General features: G+C 40.4%; 2 protein-coding genes across 6 annotated transcripts in view; one reads left to right on the top strand and one right to left on the bottom strand.

The window, feature by feature from the left end:
• Positions 1 to 20,044, bottom strand: part of CCNY (cyclin Y) — a 310,156-nt gene that overhangs the window by 228,986 nt on the left and 61,126 nt on the right. Inside the window, exons 1-2 of one of the 5 annotated variants that reach the window (XM_049627007.1) lie at positions 6,261 to 6,347; positions 3,375 to 3,454 (exon numbers count right to left, since the gene is read on the bottom strand). The exons of 3 other annotated variants lie outside the window; for them this stretch is intronic. The gene's annotated coding sequence lies outside the window, so the exon portion shown is untranslated. Of the gene's footprint in view, positions 1 to 3; positions 138 to 3,374; positions 3,455 to 6,260; positions 6,348 to 20,044 lie in introns of those variants that run through there. One more of the 5 variants, XM_049627008.1, reaches the window with a different exon arrangement.
• Positions 5 to 6,281, top strand: LOC125919775 (translation initiation factor IF-2-like). Its single transcript, XM_049626643.1, has 4 exons — positions 5 to 118; positions 154 to 639; positions 2,771 to 2,858; positions 3,689 to 6,281. The coding sequence occupies exons 1-4, from the start codon at positions 5 to 7 to the stop codon at positions 3,718 to 3,720; spliced, it is 720 nt and encodes a 239-aa protein (XP_049482600.1). The 3' UTR covers positions 3,721 to 6,281.

Here is a 20,044-nt window from a genome sequence, read left to right as displayed (position 1 = left end):
CGCCATGGGCGGTGGCGGCGGCGGCGACGAGCGGGCGGCGGCCCCGGCTCCCCAGGCTCTCCCTCGGCCTTCGCGCGCGCCCGCCCTGGCCCGGCGGGCCTGTCTGCGGCGGAGGAGCGCTCGGGTCCGCGCGACTGCGGCCGCCGAGCCTAGCTCACCCCGCCGCGGCCATGGCGGGCGGCGCCGCGCAGGCCGCCTCCCCCCTGCGCTTCCCGGTCGGCCCCCGGGTCCCCGGCGGCGGCGCTGGCCTCCGCAAGAGGTTCCGGTTCAAGCGGGGAAGACGCGTGTCCGCGCGGGGCGGAAGAGCTGGCGGGCGGACGTGGGCACGGCCCTCAAGCCCCGCGCAGCGAGGCGCAGTGCTGCCCGCGAGGATGCTCGGGCGCCCTCCCCCGCCGCAGCCCCCGCCCCGCCCCGTCGCCGCCTCTTCCCTCTGCCCTGGAAGCAGATCGGCGGCCGAAGAGGGAGGTCCCGTGCCGGCGCGGCCGCGCGCGAATGTGGGGTCGGGACCTGGGGCCGCGCCTCACGCAGGCAGGCGTGAGGAGCCGCAGTCCACGCCGTTGGAAGCTTAGCGCCTCGGTGTCCTTACCCTCCCGGTCTCCGCGTCCTCCACCTCCCTCGGGCCTAACGCTGGGACGAGAGGTGTGTGTGGCGGGACTGCGCCGCCCTGGGCCCGGCCGGGTCCCGGTAGTCCGCAAAGGGGCCGGAGCGAGCGGGGGCGCAGACCAGGAGCCGGAGGGGAGGGCGGGGGGCACGGGGTGGAGGAGGCCTGGGGTTGCGGCCGCCGCCCTGGGGTGATGGAGCCTGCGTGGCTCACACCCAGCAGGGGGCGGGGGGAAAGCTCTTTCTTTCTTTCTTTCTTTCTTTTTCTTCTCTTAAGCATTAAAAAGGAAACTGGATGTTGATTTGGGACTTCTCACTTGTTGATGTTTGCCAGGACTTAGTGGCCTTGTATTAAGCGGTGAAATAATTTTTGGGGCCCCCTGGGTTACATTAATGTTGAATTAGCTGCAGAGTGCTTTGAGTTTCTATGAAGTTAATGTGAAGTAGAGACAGATAACACCACTTATCTTTCTTTACTTTTGAATGCTGTCGGGTTGTGTCCTGCCGCGACCAGTTTGACCTGAGGCATGTTAGAGTGCTTGGCTCACAGCAGACGTTCAGGAAATCGAGGGCTCCATTCCCTCCCGACACCCCAGAAAGACCTTCTTGCCTCAAGAGCATAAGGTGGCAGAAATAAGCTCCCCACTCTTTTTCCAAGTAGTCAATGAAGAAGGCACGAGGAGACTCAGGGAAAAAATGGTTTTGAGCACAGAAAAATCTGGCACAACCTTCTTAATTTTATATATAAGGGGACTGAAGTCGCGAAAGATTAAGTGCCTTGATTTGCTCCACGTCTCAGTACTAGTTAGTGACAGTTGCAAGTACTAAAAGGGAAGGAAAAGAGTAAGGGAACTAACACTTATGTAGCATCAGCAACGTGTTATCCAGTTAATGCTCTGAACTGGATTAATGCCATTTGTTGGGATCAGTAGCAGATGTCCTTGGAAAATAAATGGCATCAAAGTGCTGATGTTGACAGGATGAGAAAGGAACTGTAAAGGGAAGAAGTTCCAATGAACTGCAGCCCTGAAAAGGTGGGTAAAGAGCAACAAGACACAATAATGCTCTTTATTAAAGCAGTTCTGACCGTCTTGCTTCGCAGGAAAGTTTGGGACATAACTGCAAGTCAATGAATGCGTATATTCACATTTTCAAGGCCACAGTGTGTGGGTAAGATGGATGAAAATTGGGACAGGGGTTACCATATTGTCTGCTCTGATTGCTGTTTTATAATTTGGACATTATAAGCACCCAAATACTGAACCATATGTGTATGGCATATCCACTCATGCATATTAAATACTTTTCATTTAATTGCAGAATTTTTAGTATTTATATTAATGATATGGCTTGAAAGGGTTAATAGGAGAGACAGAGTGCCATCTGCAAGCTTACTGTGCTGGCAGGTCATTCGGGAGTGTTAACTGAAAAGAGCCTCTGGAGGTGAGGGAAGACAGGACTAGGGGTAGAGATAGCCACAGATTTTTGGCCAAAGGATGGACAGCCACTGGTCAGCAGAGGTTTTTTGGTTCCCCACCTTCCCCATCCCCTCTTTGGCATTCCTGCTATGTTCCCTTTAGGAGTGCACCTGTTGGGCTTATTCAGAAGTGTGACTTTTGGTCAACAACAGGCCCAGACCTAGTGCTAAATCCTCACCAGTGATTTACCTGAGTGTCACGCCCCCTGCCCCTCCCAACACACACATACCTCAACACAAACATACCTCCTCCACAGAGAGCTACCTCCTCTTTGACACACAATGAGACTTTAGAAGAGGTTGCAGAAGCAAGGTGATACCAAGATGATAATGAAATGTGTCATTTATTGAACATCTGTTAGAAGCCATGCTCTGTACTGTTTTTTTTTTTACATCCTCAGCCTATGCTGTTTCCCACATTTTACAAATCAAGACACTTTCTGATAATTAAACCCAAGATCAGACTACTGAGAAAAGGTGTAATCAGATTTGAACCTTGGTTCTTACTGTGAAGTCTATAAGGTCCCCTCTCAGTTGTATCCACCCCAACACCTCCTGCCCCCACCAGTAGGTATCACTGAGCAGGAAGGGAGGAGAGAAGCAGGTTAGAATAATGAGAGAAGAAATCTGCAAAGCTTTGGAGTGAAAAAGAGATTCTAGTGTTGCTTCTTTCCTTTTCTATTCTTTTTGAAGGAAGCTGGCAGTGACTGCTTAGGACTAGCTCTAGACTTGAAGAAGAGAGGGGAGCCTTATTTCTGTGGGCACCACCCTTCTGACCAGAGTAAGTAGACACACAAGAAAGTTGAAGAGAAGCAAGAGAAGCGTATGCAGAAATAACATGTGCAGTTAGCCACAGCATCTTTGACATTGTGCCACGTGGGAATCTAAATGCAAGGACACTTCCTCAGTAGGGTAAATCTAGCCCAGGATTGGGCCAGAGGGAGAGAGAAAAGATGAGCACTGCAAGCCAAAACCCCTGTCCTCAACTCAGTCAGTTTTGAGAAAATATCAACCTGCATCTACTCATAACCCACACCCTGCTCTTTAAGCAAAAACAATCATTTGGGCATTTTTCTTTCCTTCAGCTTTCGCTACGATGACTATTTAAGATTGTAGTCATTGTGAAGAGTTAAATATGGAACTTGGGTGAACCAGCTAAGTCAGTGCTCTTAAATTTTTTTTTAGGAGTAGTAGCTTTTTTTGAAGAAAATTTTCAATGGAACCATAGTATTTAAAACGTGATTGGTATTAGTATTAATCTATAAAATCTACTTATAAAAAACTGAGAATAAGCTACCTTAATTGAATCAGGTCTTCAGTCACACTTGTATCCATGAAATATGGATCAGTCACTTGCACAATGCCCTGAATCACCTCCTAGAATACAGAAAACACTGAGCCAAGTTAGTGGCCTGGACTTTGGTCAAAAGAAGAAAAATGGGTAGAGTCTTGGGGGAAAAAAACCTTCTCAGTATATCTGCCCTTTCCTTATCACTTGGTAACCAGGTTTCTGTGTTAGTTACTCAACATTTGTGAGGCAATTATGGAAAAACCAAGACCCTTTGTCTGTGGTACCACCAACGCTCTTCCTGTCACCCTCTTATTTTCTAGTGACCTCCACTGTAGATAAGGCCTCTCCCTAGTACTTGAAGGTAAGTAGTCTACAATGTAACCAGCTATTGGGGAAGTATTTGCTTTGATAGCCACTTGACCTTGACCAAGGTAGGTGATTCATTTATTGATAAAATATTTCTCAGAAGTGTACTGAGCCAGGCACCTTGGGGATACAAAAGTGGTAAAATATAGTTCTTGCCCTTGAGAAATTCATCATCCAGTAAGGTAAAAAAATCAAAAGATCAGATGTAGAACATGTCCATCTATGTGAGTGATTGTGGTCACTTAGTGGTGAAATCTGAAGAATGCCAAGACTATATATTAAGTAATTTTCTCCCCTGTGGATGCATGTAAAATTCCACTATAAGAGATTTATTCCTATGAAGTAAAGAATTATACCCAGAGATTCTGTCAGAGTGAAAATTCCCACAAGCAATTAACGATGGCTAGTATATTTAAACACTAATGCCAAGTCTTTTGTACTAGAGTAACTGCCAGGAACAATATGTTGAGAAGGATTCTAAGGTCCTGTTTCCAGCCCAACAGGGAAGAATGCTGCCCTAAGGAAAGGAGGAGGAGGAGCAGGAGATAGCACTTGTGCCACATATTTCCTATCCATGAGTCAAACCTTTGTTTATGGAACAAATAATGAAGCTGGGGACAAACAGAGTCTTTGGGTTTCTGGGCGAAGGCCCACAAGGAAACTGATTTATCTACCACACAACTGAGAGTTCACCACCTATCCCCAGGCTAACCAGCCTTAAGAAGTCTAATCTCTCTCTTGCCATTGCCAAACTCAATCTTTATTCTTCTGTGCTCAGCAGGAATAGAAATGGTAAAGGTATGTGCAGTCTTTGAGAACTAGGATAAGGCAAATCCCAACATCTCACAGGGTTGGTCTGACTGGGAGAGGCTGTTACTTCTCTACTCAGGATCAGTCCTCCCATCTTCCCTTGTTATGGAATCCTCCATTTTGTGAGGACCAGCAGCATACCCCCCTCAAAGATGACAGCTGGCCATGTGACTAGTTTGGCCAATGATATGTGAGGTGAATCTTACAAGAAGCTCTCTGGTGGTGTTTCCTCTTTTGTTTCTTGGAATGTGGACACGGTGGCTGAAATTCTAGCCTGTGCTTTGTAATACCAACTGACCTTGAAGATGAAAGCCATGAACTAAGATCTGTCCCTGTATGCTTCTTTTACATGAAAGAAATAAACTATGTTGTATAAGCCACTGTTATTTTGCATTCCCAAGTAATGTGCAGCCAAATCTGATCCTGATTTGGTGAGGATCTGATACTATCCTTTGATAGAGTTTTATGTCTCTGTGTCAGCAGTTTTCACTCATTGGCCCCCAGAAAATGGGGATTCTGACCTACAACTGGGCAGTCATCATGTGTACTTGGCTGCCCATAGTAGAACGCAGTTTGGAATGGGAAAATGCAGTAGGCAGGCTCGAGCCAAGGTAAGATTTTGTAGCAAAAAGAAGTTGTTCCTCCAAAAGGCAGATTAGTCCCCATGGAAATTGAAAGAATTAACTGCCTGATGCATTATTTTAATACAGCATTCTTTCAGTATTCCCAGAACTGGAACTGAGCATACTATGCTGTATGTGTGTCTTACAGACATACTGTGGTAGATGTTAAAGCTCCACCTGACCCAGGAAATTAATTCTCTCCTGTTCAAAAAGTTTTTTCTGGACCTCTCTTCATGACTCCTCCACTGACTATTTGGAAAAAGGCTAGAAAGTTGGTTTCTGCTACCTTATATTCTTCCAAACACAGGCAAGAAGTCTTTCTAGTCTTTCTAGTCAACCAAAGATGGTTGGCATTGGGGATGTTGGAGGGGATTTCTCCCATGAGCCAGGCACTTTGCATACCTTTATGTTAGTTAACTGGCCTCACGTTAGACCCTGTTGCCAACATGACAAAAACTAGCAGCATTTTAAAAGTAAAATAAAGATAATTGATAAATTGTGTTAACTTATTGCCTGTACCGCACATTTATGATCTCGAGGGAACTTTAAACACTACAGCTATAATTCAACATTCAGACAGCCCTAGTGTCCCCAGGAGCAGCTGGGTAGATCCTGCTGAAGTGGGCAATCCTGTCACTTCCCTGCTTGAGGTTTGTCAATAGCCTCTCACTGGCTGTAGAATAAAAACTCCACTCTGCCTGGCATTCAGGCCCACCTTTCTCCAGCCCATCAGCACTGTTCACGGTTAACAGGCCTGTCATTCTGGTCTCACTTTACTCGTGTGACCTCATTACCTGAACACCTTTCCTCCTCTGCTGCCCAGCTCCACGTGTTTTTAATCCTTCTTAGCCTTCAAGGCCCAGCACAAGCACTGTTTTTTCTCAGTCCCGCATGCTGGAAACCATAAACTCACATAGGTTTTATCTAAAACCATCCATCTTTTCTAGTTGTTGTTTTTATGCATTAATTTCTTTCATCTTGCCTACTAAACTCTAAACTCCTAAAAGACACCCTTGTTTACTTCCCTGAATCTTCTTTGCAGCACTTTGCCATGTGCCTGGCATGTAGGAAGTGCTCAAGGACTATTTGTTACCTGATAAGACGTTAGGCAACCTGAACACGCTCCTTTTTTAAACCCCTCAGTCTTCTGGTACTTTTCTTTCTCTCCATCCTTTATTCTCAGCAAGGAAGGACCTACTGAATTGGAGGCAGGGAAAGGGGGTTGTGTTAGTGATGATTGTAGAAAGTCTTTACTGATAATTCCCTTTTATTGTGTGTTGAAATATTTGAGGAAATATTTCTTGCGTTGTAAAGCTTTTGAGATCCATAGAGATCTACAGGCAATAAAGTGTTTATTACCTTTTATGCCTTCTTGCAAATTAATTAGCCAGGAAAACAACTTTATGAAATGAAGTTATGCTTTTCAGAGCCTGGTTCTGACTGTATTAGGAAGAAACACATTAGAGAGTGTCATTCATTAACTTGTCCACTTCAAAAAGAGAAGATGGAATCTCAGAGCTTAGATTGCCACGCTTCATGTTTTTTTAAACCTGAAAGCACCCAAATCCAGAAGAAAAAAGGTAATATGCCGTATATGTGTATGCATGTGTGTACGTGCATGGAATACATACATGCTCAAAAGCCATGTTCATTCAGTTGACAAATTTTGCCAGTTTGTCCAAATCAGTGAAAGGGCAGATTGCCCATGTCTAGAGACCTTTCTTGTCACCGCTGGGGAGGGAATGCTCCTACATCCAGTGGGTAGGAGCCAGAGATGCTGCTAAACATCCTATAGTGCACAGGACAGCCCCCACAATAAGCACTGTACAGCCCAAAATGGCAGGAGTGCCAAGGTTGAGAAACCCTGTCTAAATTTGCCAGTTATTCACTTCACAAATGTTATTCATTCTTTCTATTAGGAGGTACACATCCTTACACTTTTCATAGCATCTGAAAGAAAATAACAGCAATTACACTCTATCACGAATTCATTATCTAGTTTAGCTTCCCACTGAAAACGGTTTAAAAGGAAAAAGTAACACTTGTTTAAAAAAGAAAAAGAAAGATTGTTGATTTCAAAATACTTCTTATAACTTCTACAGGAGGGCTTTTAAACAGTCATTCTGGTTCCAGTTTTCCCACGTCATTCTAGAAATATATATATATGTGAACTTGGAAACATGCCCAGTTGCAGATAAGCAGGCCTGTAACAGACTTTTTTTTTTTTAAACTAAATGAGAAAAAAACCTAAGAGCTTAGAAGCTTAAGAGCCTCTTTGAGAACATTGCTGAGATGATGTGCAAGGCACAGAAAACACCACTGGATTTACTCTATTTAAAGTCAGAGATTAATGACATTTCCTTCGTATTAGCTCTCATTCAGTATTTTGTTAATACTTTCCCCTTTTTTGAGGGTAGCATGATTTCCTTCAGCCATTTGATCATTTCCCATATATTTTCTTTTATAATAATGTGATCATATAGCCTCCATTTTTTTTAGTGTCTTAAGTACTTTCCCAAACCAGTTAACAATTTTTAAAAACTATCACAACAGCAAAATATATCCTATATAGATGTGCCATAACTCATTAAACGTTCCACAATTATTGGACATTCCATTTGTTTCTTTTCAGTATAATAAACAGTTCTGAGGTGTGCATTTTGATATACTGATCTTTTTTGCATCTACTTATTTCCATAAAAGGAATTAGTCTGAGTCATTTTGACCAGATAGGAACATCTTAAAATCTCTTGATAAGTGTTGCCATATAACATTTTAGAGAGTTTATGCCATTTTGCAATTGTTTCCTTACTGAAACTCAAAGCTCAGAAAGGAACTTCTGGCCATTCTATGATCTGTAATTGGATGAGTTTCCATTGTCTCTGACAACATTTTATATACACCTTTACCCCAGGATTTATTATATTTTCCCCACCTCTCTCCAAGTAAACTCTGAAGTAGAGAACAGAACTTGTCTTATTTTTTTGTCGCCCCAGTATTATGAAAATAAACACCTAACAGGCATCAAGGTACTGTCAGGTAAATCTCCGGAAGCAGTAATTGTGTCAATCTTAGTTTCCCTGTGATGGACCACAGTGGTTTTATACATCTAACAAAGGGAGGCTGCATATAATTAGAGAGCTGTGTTCTAAATCCAGTCCTGACAATTCTTCAGCATGTTGTTTTTCCAAGTTCTGAATTGCTTCAGTGTGTCCTGTTATTTTTATTTTCCTTCTGTCCAGCAGGTGAACTTATAGCTGATAATAACCTGCAATGTTTCGTCATAATGTCACCTTATCCCAAGACCTTCAAGAGCCATGATTGTTACAAACCTAATAGAAACTTCTTCCTATTACTTAGTTGCATTTCTTGGGAAATTTACCTTGGCAGGATATGTGATGCTAAGTCTTAATGAATGTTGAACAGTCATTGTATGGTAAATACCAAGAAAAACAATGAGTGATGCAAGGAAAGAAGTGAAAATCTGTACCTTCTGCCTTTAGCCCCGTTTCATATCTATACCTTTTAGCATCAGCCCCAACGATTGGGTCTTCTGTTTGAAAATGAGATCAATTTCATAAGTTCTGAATACTTGCTATGATACTGGGCTGGAGAGAAGCTGGCACCTCCCTCAATAGTGTGGCCTGAAGATGCAAAGTCCCCCCTTTGCTTGGTGATAATGCCATCAACTGCCTAACAGGATGCTTGAAATTCCCCATTGGCCTCCCTTGGCAATAAGGCTTTAGTCTCATTTTGCCTTTGATAAGTGTTATTTGGGTTATTCACACATGAAAATGTTACTGTTCTCTACTAGCACAGTACCAGTTAATACATCTGATTAGCCAGATGGATCACTTCTCAAGGCTTCAAAGGTAGAACACAGGGCAACATCTTCACTCACAAAACTCAGAGGGACTAGAGAAAAAGCCATGAGAGAACAAGACGCACTCTGAGTGGAGCTCAGCCAGGAGGCACTGTGATGGGCCTGGGGTACTCAGAGGAAAACATGATGGAGGAGGGGTGCACCAAGTGATGGGGGAGGGGCTCAGGTGAAAAACAGTAAAATCAGTGCAGAGAAGACTCAGATCTAAGACCTTCCACTACTTTAACCTGCTCCAAGAATGCATAGGTCACAACTCTGCTTTGGGACACTTCTGTATATAAAGTGCTAAACAGGGGGCACCTGCGTGGCTCAGTTGGTTAAGTGGCTGACTTTGACTCAGGTCACGATCTCATGGCTCATGGGTTCCAGCCCCATATTGGGCTCTGTGCTGCTGACAGCTCAGAGCCTGAAGCCTGCTTCAAATTCTGTCTCCCTCTCTCTCTCTCTCTGTCCCTTCCCTGCTCACTCGCTCTTGCTCTCTCTCTCAAAAATAAATAAATGTTAAAAAAAATTTTTTTTAAAGCGCTAAACAGATGAGAGGAATAAGATTTAGGTTCCCTCTCCCATACTCTAAAAGGTGCACATGGTAATATTGTGAATAGAGTAGAAAAAGGTTTTCCTTCTCAGGAAATAAAAATACTTCCACTCTTGTTAATAGTTTTCTCCACTCACAAATCTGTAGAACTGATTTAAAAAATATTTGAAAAGAATATTAACATTCATAGATGTTAAGTTATTTGTGTGAAATATGGTAATTATTGCCATTTAATTTATAATTGTGAAAAAACTGGATGCAACCTAAATGCCCTTGAAGCAATGACTAGTTAAGTAAATTCTGCTACATACAGTAGGATCTATGAAGTCATAAAACTAAAGATGTATATATATATCTACACTTATTTTAGAGAACCATGAAATGTTGAGGGGGAAAAGCAGATTACATACCTGAATGTATCATTTGATTCATGAAAAATTATATATCCCTATGAATATACATGCAAAGGGATGTGTTTTGGGATTCATTAAGAATTTTTGCATCTACAGCACCTGGGTGGCTGAGTTGGTTGAGCATCGCCTTTTGATTTCAGCTAAGGTCATGATTTCAGGGTTCATGAGTTCAAGCCCCTTGTGTAGAGCCTTCTTGGGATTCTCACATGCGCACCCACTCTCTCTCGCGCTCTCCCTCTCTCTTTCTCCCCCTCCCCTGCTTATGCTCTCTGTCTTCCAAAATAAATAAATAAAATTTTAAAAAAAGAATTTGGGGCTCCTGGGTGGCTCAGTTGGTTAAGCATCCAACTTTGGCTCAGGTCATGATTTCAGGGTTCATGAGTTCAAGCCCCGCATTGGGCCCTGTGCTGACAGCTCAGAGCCTACAGCCTGCCTCAGATTCTGTGTCTCCCTCTCTCTCTCTGCCCCTTCCCAACTCATGCTCTGTCTCTCATCTCTCTCAAAAATAAATAAACATTAAAAACTTAAAAATTAATTAATTAAAAAAAAGAATTTTTGCATCTATGTTCAATGAGGTGTATCAGTTACTAGTTTTCTTGTACTGTCATTGGCCTCAAAAAAAAAAAAAAAGTGGAGAAATGTTCTCTCTTTTTTGGAAACGGTTTGTACACAGTTGGTATTACTTCTTTCTTAAATGTTTGGTAGAATTTACTAGTGAATCCATCTGAGCCTGGAGGTTTTTTTGTGGGTAGCTTTTAATGAATGATTTTTATCTTTATTTTAATTATTAATTTTAATTACTAATCTTTAGTGAATATATAGGGCTACTCAGATTTTCTATTTTTTCTTGAGTCACTATTGTTAATGACTTTCAAAGAATTTGTCCTTTTCACCTATGTTGTTATATTTGGTTTATTTTTTGCTGTAATATTCCTTTATTTTTTTTAATGGTTGCAAGATCTGTGGTATTGTCCTGTCTTTTTTCTACTAATGGTCATTTTTTTTTTTTCTTTTTCTCTCTCTCTTCCTCTTTCTCCCATAACTGGTCTGGCTACAGGTTTATCAAGTTTGTCGTTTTCCAAAGAGGTTTTATTAGGCTTTATTGATTTTCTAATATCTATTCTATGTTACTATTATTTTGTTTCCTACTTTATCACTTTTAACTCCTATATTTATGATTTCCTCCCTTTTACTTTGATTTAATTTGCTACCCTTTTTCTGGCTTCTTAATATGGAGACTTAGATTGATTTTAGCACTTTCTTCTTTTATAACATGAGCATTTAAAATTACGCATTTTCTTCTAAGTATTCTTTTTATCCTACAAATTTTGGCATATTTTAAAATTTTCATTCAGGTCAAAATGTTTTATAATGTGTGATTTCTCCTACCCATAGCCTATTTAATTTGAATGTTTTGTTGTTTGATTTTAAAATATTTTAGGATTTTCTAAATAATTTCAGATAATTCCATGTTTTCAGAAAATGCGATCTATAATTATTTCAATCTTTTTAAATATGATGAAGCATATTATATGACCCAGCTTTTGATCTATTTTAGTAAATGTTTCATGTGCACTTGAAAAAAAATGTGTTTTACTGTTGTTGGGCTAAACATACTATAAATATAAATTAGATCCAGTTGTTTAGTAGGATTGTTCAAATCATCTATATCATTAATGATTTTCTATTTTTTGTATCAAATACTAGGAGAGGGGAAATGAAGTCTCCAGCTATACATTTGTCCGTTTCTCTTTGCACTTCTATCAGTTTTTCCTTCATATGTTTTGAAGCTCTGTTTTAGGCACATGCAGATTTAGTATTTTTATGTCTTCTTGATGAACTTCCAAATCTACATTGTTCTTCTTTTCCTACCTTCTTTTGGGTTGTTTTTTAAAAGCCCATTTTACTTCCACTAGTAGTTAATAAGCTATTTCCCTTTGTCCTAATTATTAATGGTTGCTCTAAGATTTACAATATTGTTCTTTAACTTATTCAATCTACATTGAAATAATATTATACCATATCTTATATAAGATATGTAAGACTCTTACAATATTATGCTTGCATTTTTCCTCTCTTGTCCTTTGAGCCCTTGTTGTACATTTTATTTCCACATGTGTTAAGATGTGCTTTTGTTGTTGTTGTTTTTTGTTTATTTTTGCTTTGATCAGTTACCACTGAAGAAATGAATAAATTGATACAAAAATTATTTTATATTCACATATTGACCATTTCTGGTACTCTTCATTCCTTTGTGTAAATTCAAGTTTTCCATCAGATAGCATTTTCCTTTTGCCTGAAGAACTTTAACATTTCTTCTAGTTCAAGTAGCAGGTGACAAAGTCTCCATTTTTGTTTATTTAAAAGTTTGCTTTTGTTTTGAAGAATATTTTTACTGGATATAGGATTCTAAATTGATTTTTTATTCTTTCAGCATTTTATAGAGTCATTTCACTTTTTCTTGCATATTTCTGCTGAGAAGTCTGCTATAATTTTTATCTACATTCCTCTGTTTGTAATGGGTTTTCCCCTTCTCTGGCTGCTTTTAAGATATTTCTCTTAATCACTTGTTTTAAGCAATTTTTCTGTGATATACCTCAGTTTGTGATGCAAATATGTGTATTTATTCTGCATGGGATTCCTTGGGCTTCCTGGTGTGTGGTTTATAGTTTTCATTAAATGTGAGAAGTTTTTTAGCCATCTGTTACTCACCTTCCCCTTTCTGGGAACTTGGTTTCATATATGTGAAACGACTTCATATTGTCCCTGAAACTATGTTCACTTTTTTAGCCACCTTATTGAGATATAATTTACAAACCATAAAATTCAGCTGTTTAAACTGTACAAGTCAATGGTTTTTAATATATTTACAGACTTGGGTCAATTGGGGTGTGAGTGCCCCTTCAAAACAGCACACCTATATCCTTTGGATAAGTACATAGTAGTGTAGTTTCTGGGTGATAGGGTAATTCTATTTTTAATTTCTTCAAGAACCTCCACACTTTTCCAACTGCACCAGTTTGCATTCCCACCAGCAGTGCAATAGGGCTCCTCTTTCTCCACATCCTTGCCAACATCTGTTGTTGCCTGAGTTGTTAATTTTAGCCATTCTGACTGGTATGAGGTGGTATCTCATTGTAGTTTTGATTTCTATTCCCCTGATGATGAGTGATGTTGAGCATTTTTTCATGTGTCAGTTGGCCATCTGGATGTCTTCTTTGGAGAATGTCTATTTATGTCTTTTGCCCATTTCTTCACTGGATTATTTGTTTTTTGGGTATTGAGTTTGATAAGTTCTTTATAGATTTTGGATACTAACCCTTTATCGGAGATGTCATTTGCAAATATCTTCTCCCATTCTGTCAGTTGCCTTTTAGTTTTGCTGATTGTTTCCTTTGCTGTGCAGAAGCTTTTTATTTTGATGAGGTCCCAGTAGTTCATTTTTGCTTTTGTTTCCCTTGCTTCCAGAGACATGTTGAATAAGAAGTTGCTGCGGCTGAGGTCAAGGAGGTTTTTGCCTGCTTTCTCCTTGAGGATTTTGATGGTTTCCTGTCTTATGTTTAGGTCTTTCATCCATTTTGAGTTTATTTTTGTATATGGTGTAAGAAAGTGGTCCAGGTTCATTCTTCTGCATGTTGCTGTCCAGTTTTCCCAACACCACTTGCTGAAGAGACTGTTTTTATTCCATTGGATATTCTTTCCTGCTTTGTCAAAGATTAGTTAGCCATACGTTTGTGGGTCCATTTCTGGATTCTCTGTTCTGTTCCATTGATCTGAGTATCTGTTTTTGTTCCAGTACCATACTATCTTGATGATTACAGCTTTGTAATATATCTTGAAGTCTGGAATTGTGATGCCTCTAGCTTTGGTTTTCTTTTTCAGGATCCCTTTGGTTATTCAGGGCCTTTTCTGGTTCCATACAAATTTTAGGATTGTTTGTTCTAACTCTGTGAAGAATGCTGGTGTTATTTTGATAGGGAATGCATTGAATATGTAGATTGTTCTGGGTAGTATTGACATTTTAACAATATTTTTTCTTCCAATCCATGAGCATGGAATATTTTTCCATTTTTTTGTGTCTTCTTCAATTTCTTTCATAAGCTTTCTATAGTTTTTAGTGTATAGATCTTTCACCTCTTTGGTTGTGGTTATTCCTTGGTATTTTATGGTTTTTAGTGCAATTGTAAATAGGATCAATTACTTGATTTCTCTTTCTGCTGCTTCATTATTGGTGTATAGAAATGCAACGGATTTCTATGCTTTGATTTTATAACCTGTGACTTGGCTGAATTCATGGATCAGTTTTAGCAGTTTTTTGGTGGAATCTTTTTAAAAAATTTTTTTGTTTAATGTTTATTTATTTTTGAGAGAGACAGAGACAGAGTATGAGTGGGGGAGAGGCAGAGAGAAAGGGAGATGGAATCCTGAGCAGCCTCCAGGCTCTGAGCAAGCTGTCAGCACAGAGCCTGATGCAGGGCTTAAACTCAAACTGCAAGATCATAACCTGAGCTGAAGTCGGACACTTAACCAACTGAGCCACCCAAGCTCCCCTTGGTGGAATCTTTAAAGTTTGACTTCCTCATTGCCGATTCAGAATCCTTTTATTTGTTATGTTGTCTGATTGCTGAGTCCAGGACTTCCAAAACTATATTGAATAACAGTGGCGAGAGTAGACATCCCTGTCTTGTTCCTGACCTTAGGAGGAAAGCTCTCAGTTTTTCTCCATTGAGGATGATATTAGTGGTGGGTCTTTTGTATATGGCTTTTATGATCTTGAGGTATGATCTTTCTATTCCTACTTTCTTGAAGGTTTTTATCAAGAGAGGATGTTGTATTTAAGTGCTTTCTCTCGGGGCGCCTGGGTGGCGCAGTCGGTTAAGCGTCCGACTTCAGCCAGGTCACGATCTCGCGGTCTGTGAGTTCGAGCCCCGCGTCAGGCTCTGGGCTGATGGCTCGGAGCCTGGAGCCTGTTTCCGATTCTGTGTCTCCCTCTCTCTCTGCCCCTCCCGCGTTCATGCTCTGTCTCTCTCTGTCCCAAAAATAAATAAAAAATGTTGAAAAAAAAATTAAAAAAATAAAATAAAATAAATGCTTTCTCTGCATCTATTGAGAGGGTCATGTGGTTCTTGTCCTTTTATTAATGTGATATATCACATTGATCAATTTGCAAATATTGAACCAGCCCTGTATCCCTGGTATAAATCCCACTTGATCATGGTGAATAATTTTTTTAATGTATTGCTGGATCCAGTTGGCTAGTATCTTGTTGAGAATTTTTGCATCAGTGTTCATCAGCAAAATTAGTCTCAGTGGGGTCTTTGTCTGATTTTGAAATCAAGGTAATGCTGGCCTCATACAATGAGTTTGGAAAATTTTCTTCCATTTCTATTTTTTGGAACAGCTTCAAAAGTATAGGTGTTAACTCTTCTTTAAATGTTTGGTAGAATTCCCCTGGAAAGTTATCTGGCCCTGGACTCTTGTTTTTTGAGAGGTTTTTGGTTACTGATTCTTTACTGATTATGGGTCTGTTCAAATTTTCTATTTCTTCCCATTTCAGTTTTGGTAGTTTATATGTTTCTAGGAATTTGTCCATTTATTACAGGTTGCCCAATTTATTGGCATATAACTGCTCATAATATTCTCTTAATATTGTGTGTGTTTCTGCAGTATTGGTTGTGATCTCTCCTCTTTCATTCTTGATTTTATTTATTTGAGTCCTTTCCTCTTTCTTTTTGAACAAACTGGCTAGGGGTTTATCAATTTTGTTAATTCTTTCAAAGAATCAGCTTCTAGTTTCATTGATCTGTTCTACTGTTTTTTACTTTTTGTTTTTTATAACATTGATTTCTTCTCTAATCTTTATTATTTCTGTCTTATGCCATTTGGGGTCAATATTTCTTTAAATATGTTTAAAGAAAATTACATGCAAGGAGTACCCAGGTGGCTCAGTCAGTTAAGTGTCTGACTCAGCTCAGGTAATGATCTCACAGCTCGTGGGTTCAAGCCCCACATGTCAGCCCCTGCTGTCAGCACAGAGCCTGTTTTGGATCCTCTGTCTCCCTCTCTGCCCCTCCCCCACTTTCTCTGTCTCAAAAATAAATAAACATTAAAATTACACCCAATGTTGGCAATAACACTGAAGAGATGAAGAGTATTTTACATTACTCCAGGAAATATAAGTTGGTTCTAACTTTGACAATTTTGCAATCAATACTCATCAAAAGCCTTAGAATATTTTAAGCCAGTTAATCCTAAATTTCCATGTCTATGAGTTCACCCAAAAGAAGTAATCATTGATACATTTAAAAAGAGAGATATATGATAGAGCACCTGGGTGGCTCAGTTGGTTAAGTGATCAGCTGACTCTTGATTTCAGCTAGGGTCGTGATCTCACAGTTCGGTTTGTGAGATCAAGCTCCACTGTGAGCTGACAGTACAGAGCCTGCTTGGGATTCTCCCTTCCCTCTCTCTTTGCCCCTCCTTCACTCATGCATATGCTCTCGCTCTCTCTCTCTCTCTCTCTGTCACTCTCTCCAAACAAACAAATAAATAAACTTATTAAAAAATACAGCTATATGAGATATGCATTGCAGTAGTGAACATGTGGCTAAGTTCTACCATTAAGGAAATGGGTGAAAAAGAACACAGGGGAAAGGTTCACCTGAGTATCTTCTTTGGAGTATCTGCTCAGGGGAAACCCTCTGTGTCTTTCACTTCCCATCCCTGCCCACTGGCCAGCTCTACTACTCTGCAGGCAGAATACCACCAAGTGTTCAACAATAGCCTATTGTTAAGTAAATATGATCCATTCAATGGAATATAATGCACCATTAAAAATCATATTAGAAAGGAATATTTAATAACAAGATACACTGTATGTTATTACATATTTTAAAATAATATTACTAAACAATGATTTTATTCCTATTAATAGAAGGGAGAAATGGTACCATTTACACCAAAATGTTCAAAGAGGTTGGGAATACAGGTCATTTTTTTTTTCTGTTTATCTCTCTTTCCTAAATTTTCCAAACATTGAATCATCAGAAAAAATTATTCAAAAATGATTCTAGCCCCACACAAAAAAATTGTTTTACTTTCATCTTGGTTATTTAAGCAAAGCAAGTTGTGTGGTATCTTTCTGTGTTCTGAATTGTCTGAGTGGTGTATAGATTGGGCTTTGGGTGTGCCTGGCAGAGTCCATACTAAGGGGAACCATCTGGAGACACTTGCCCATCAAACAGGCAGGAAGTGCAGGCATGAGACTTTGTTGACAGGAAGAACAGGGCTTTTGCGAGACAACGTGAAACAGAAGGGACCTCAGGGAAGTAACAGTTATATGCCCAGTGACCCCAGAAAGCAATGTGTAAGCATTGCTAGCTAACAAGAAGCATAGTTCTGCCTGTAAGCATTACACTTCAGTGACTTGAAGTAATAATGATCAAAGGATTTGCTACATTGTAAAGAATTTGGGGGTGGGGGGAATGGTGTACCATGTGGAATCTGTGTGGTCTAGAGATGAAATTGCAATGCATTTGGCCATTTTCCAGTTTTTGTAACACTTTCACATACATTAGTCCATGAGAACCTATGCAGCCATTTAAGTAAGGTATGACAGGTCTTTTCATCCCTTGTATGTGAATTAGGAAATTGAGGCACAGGGAGGATAAAGGAGCTTGCCCTAGGGCATAGTATACAAGTTGTAGACAAAGAGAAAGTTAAGACCCAAGTTCCTGATTCCCAGTCCAAGGCATAAAACCTACACTAAACAAAAAAGAAGTGCTGCATTGTAATAATAATAAGTGTGATTCTCCCATTTCCTCAGTTTTTCACTCTCTAAAGTTGTGTTCTCCAAGGCAGGGGTGGGGGCACATGCCCCAAGGTAAGATGATTTATTGGGAGGTAAGAGAAAATAGTAGAGCATCTGTGGATATCCATTTCGTAGCAAGGAAGGAAGGTAGAGGGGGAAAGAGGGAGGGAGAGGAGAATTAGGTTGTATGAATGTTTAATATATATACTGACCCTGGTATACTCACACAGTCCTACATTAGACAGCCATGGGTCAAGAACAGGATGTGTGATTCCCTGAAGAAGGTGTGGGGCCCACTTTCTACAGACAGGAGTTTGCAAAGACCTAGTTAATATGGATTATGTTACATAGCTTTACTAAACAAACCCTCAGCCAAGTACAAGGTAAAAACAATGACGACATAATCAATTCTAATAGGAAATCACCCCAAAATAATTCTAAATTATCAAGAACAACATTTTTTTTTTAAGTTTGTTTATTTATTTTGAGAGAAAGATGAAGAGAGAGATGAGCAGAGAGAGAGGAAGAGAGAGAATCCCAAGCAGGGATTCTGTGCTGTCAGTGCAGGGCCTGATGAGGGACTCGATCCCATGAATCATGAGATCATGACCTGGGCCAAAATCAAGAGTTGGATGCTTAACTGACTGACCCACCCAGGAGCCCCAAGAACAACATTTGAATTATAAAATTATATACACATTTTTAGTAATGTACTCACCCTGGTGAATGATGTACCTTGAGATATTAGCTAATCATGGTAGTATATGTATATAAAATTCAAAATTAAATATGTATACATTGAAACTGAATTCTCAAAAAAATTATACTACTAGATATAAGCAACCAAAAAAAAAAAAAAAAAAGGCTTGGAGGTCACTGTGATAAAGTCAATGAAAAATCTCCACTTCTGTTTGAGTCGGGGGCATGGTCTGTACTGTCCCCACTTCCATTTAAGAAAACTGCAAAAGATCCTCTCCCCAAAGTTTTTTTATGTTAAACCTATCTGTTTCATAATTGTAGAGTTGTGAAATTCTCCATGTCCACGGCCAATCACATGCCTTCAAACATCCCCACACCATTTAATTCTACAAAGAAACAGAGACAACCTTCCTTTGGCCCTGTGTCCCCTTCCATAGTAGGCCTATCCTAATTCTCAACTCCTGGAAGTCTGTAGATTCTCCATCATCTCTGCTCACTCCCTTCCATTCCTCCCCCACCTACTTCTTTCTGTGTGGCCTCTCTCCACCTTCACAATCTACTGAGCCCATGAGCTTCCTTCCTCAAAGAGCCCAAGTGATCACCTTCTGACCTGTCTTATATAGGGTGCCATTATTTTTTCTATTTTCCTGATTTTCCCATAACTATCCAAAACAATCACTCTCTTTCCCTTTGCAGCCTCTTTTCCTTGTTTTGGCACCTAACCCTATGCATTATCATTGCCTTAGAGATATATCCTTTTTTTCTCCACATGGCTGATTCTCAAATCTTTGTCTCCAGCCTTGACTTCTCATGCATACTCCAATCTCCATTAGCCCAAATGTTTTACAGGGTTCCCAGAGGCAGCTTTAAGCTCAATGTGCATAAAACAACAACAACAAAAAGCCTTCGCCACATATCTTCCTGATTTTCATTGCTTCATCAGAAACATCACTATTTTCAGTACTGCTAGGGCAAGAAATTCTGGAACACTCTGATCCTCCCTCTCTCATGTACCATCCTCATCCAAGCTGGCACAGAGACCTGGCAATTTGCCTTTAAGGAGTCCCGTAGATCTGATGTTTCCTCTTTGTTCTCTTCAGCACACCTTGCTCTGGGCCCTCATCAGCTCACACCTGCATCCATCCTACTTCCTTTGCCTGTCTGCCTTCTCAAGCCAAAATTGACCCTTCTAATGTGCCACTGCCCATTAGGCTGGAGCCAGGCTAAACTCGGTAATAACTTGTTTCATCATGTTTCTCTCTCCAGGGCTTAGGAGCCAGTGAGCTTCCCACTGCCACCAGGTGAAGTCCAAGCACCTTTACTTGCCCTGTGGTGTCTTTCTAAGGAGACCATCCATAGCAATCCCATTTTATCTCTAGCTCCCAGTAAACTCTCTGTTCCCACTAGAATTGGCTTCATTGGTTTCCTGCCCTCCACACCTATTTCAGTCAGCCTTTCACACCTTACACACCCCTCTTTTTGCATGCTCTTCCATCAGATAACCTGTGCTCCAGTCCCAGCTCTGTCATTTATTACC

The sequence above is a fragment of the Panthera uncia genome, chromosome B4, assembly GCF_023721935.1.
Source record: "Panthera uncia isolate 11264 chromosome B4, Puncia_PCG_1.0, whole genome shotgun sequence".
Lineage (NCBI taxonomy): Eukaryota > Metazoa > Chordata > Mammalia > Carnivora > Felidae > Panthera > Panthera uncia.
Note: the sequence above shows the minus strand (reverse complement) of the source record. Positions and strands in the feature narration are given on the sequence as shown.

What these genes read in the sequence shown, in the direction of transcription:
- LOC125919775 (XM_049626643.1), top strand. Translation starts at nt 5, where the DNA reads ATGGGCGGTGGCGGCGGCGGCGACGAGCGGGCGGCGGCCCCGGCTCCC. An exon ending in CCTGTCTGCGGCGGAGGAGC is followed by an intron (nt 119 to 153) that starts GCTCGGGTCCGC and finishes CGCCGAGCCTAG; the next exon opens with CTCACCCCGCCGCGGCCATG. An exon ending in GCCTAACGCTGGGACGAGAG is followed by an intron (nt 640 to 2,770) that starts GTGTGTGTGGCG and finishes TTCTTTTTGAAG; the next exon opens with GAAGCTGGCAGTGACTGCTT.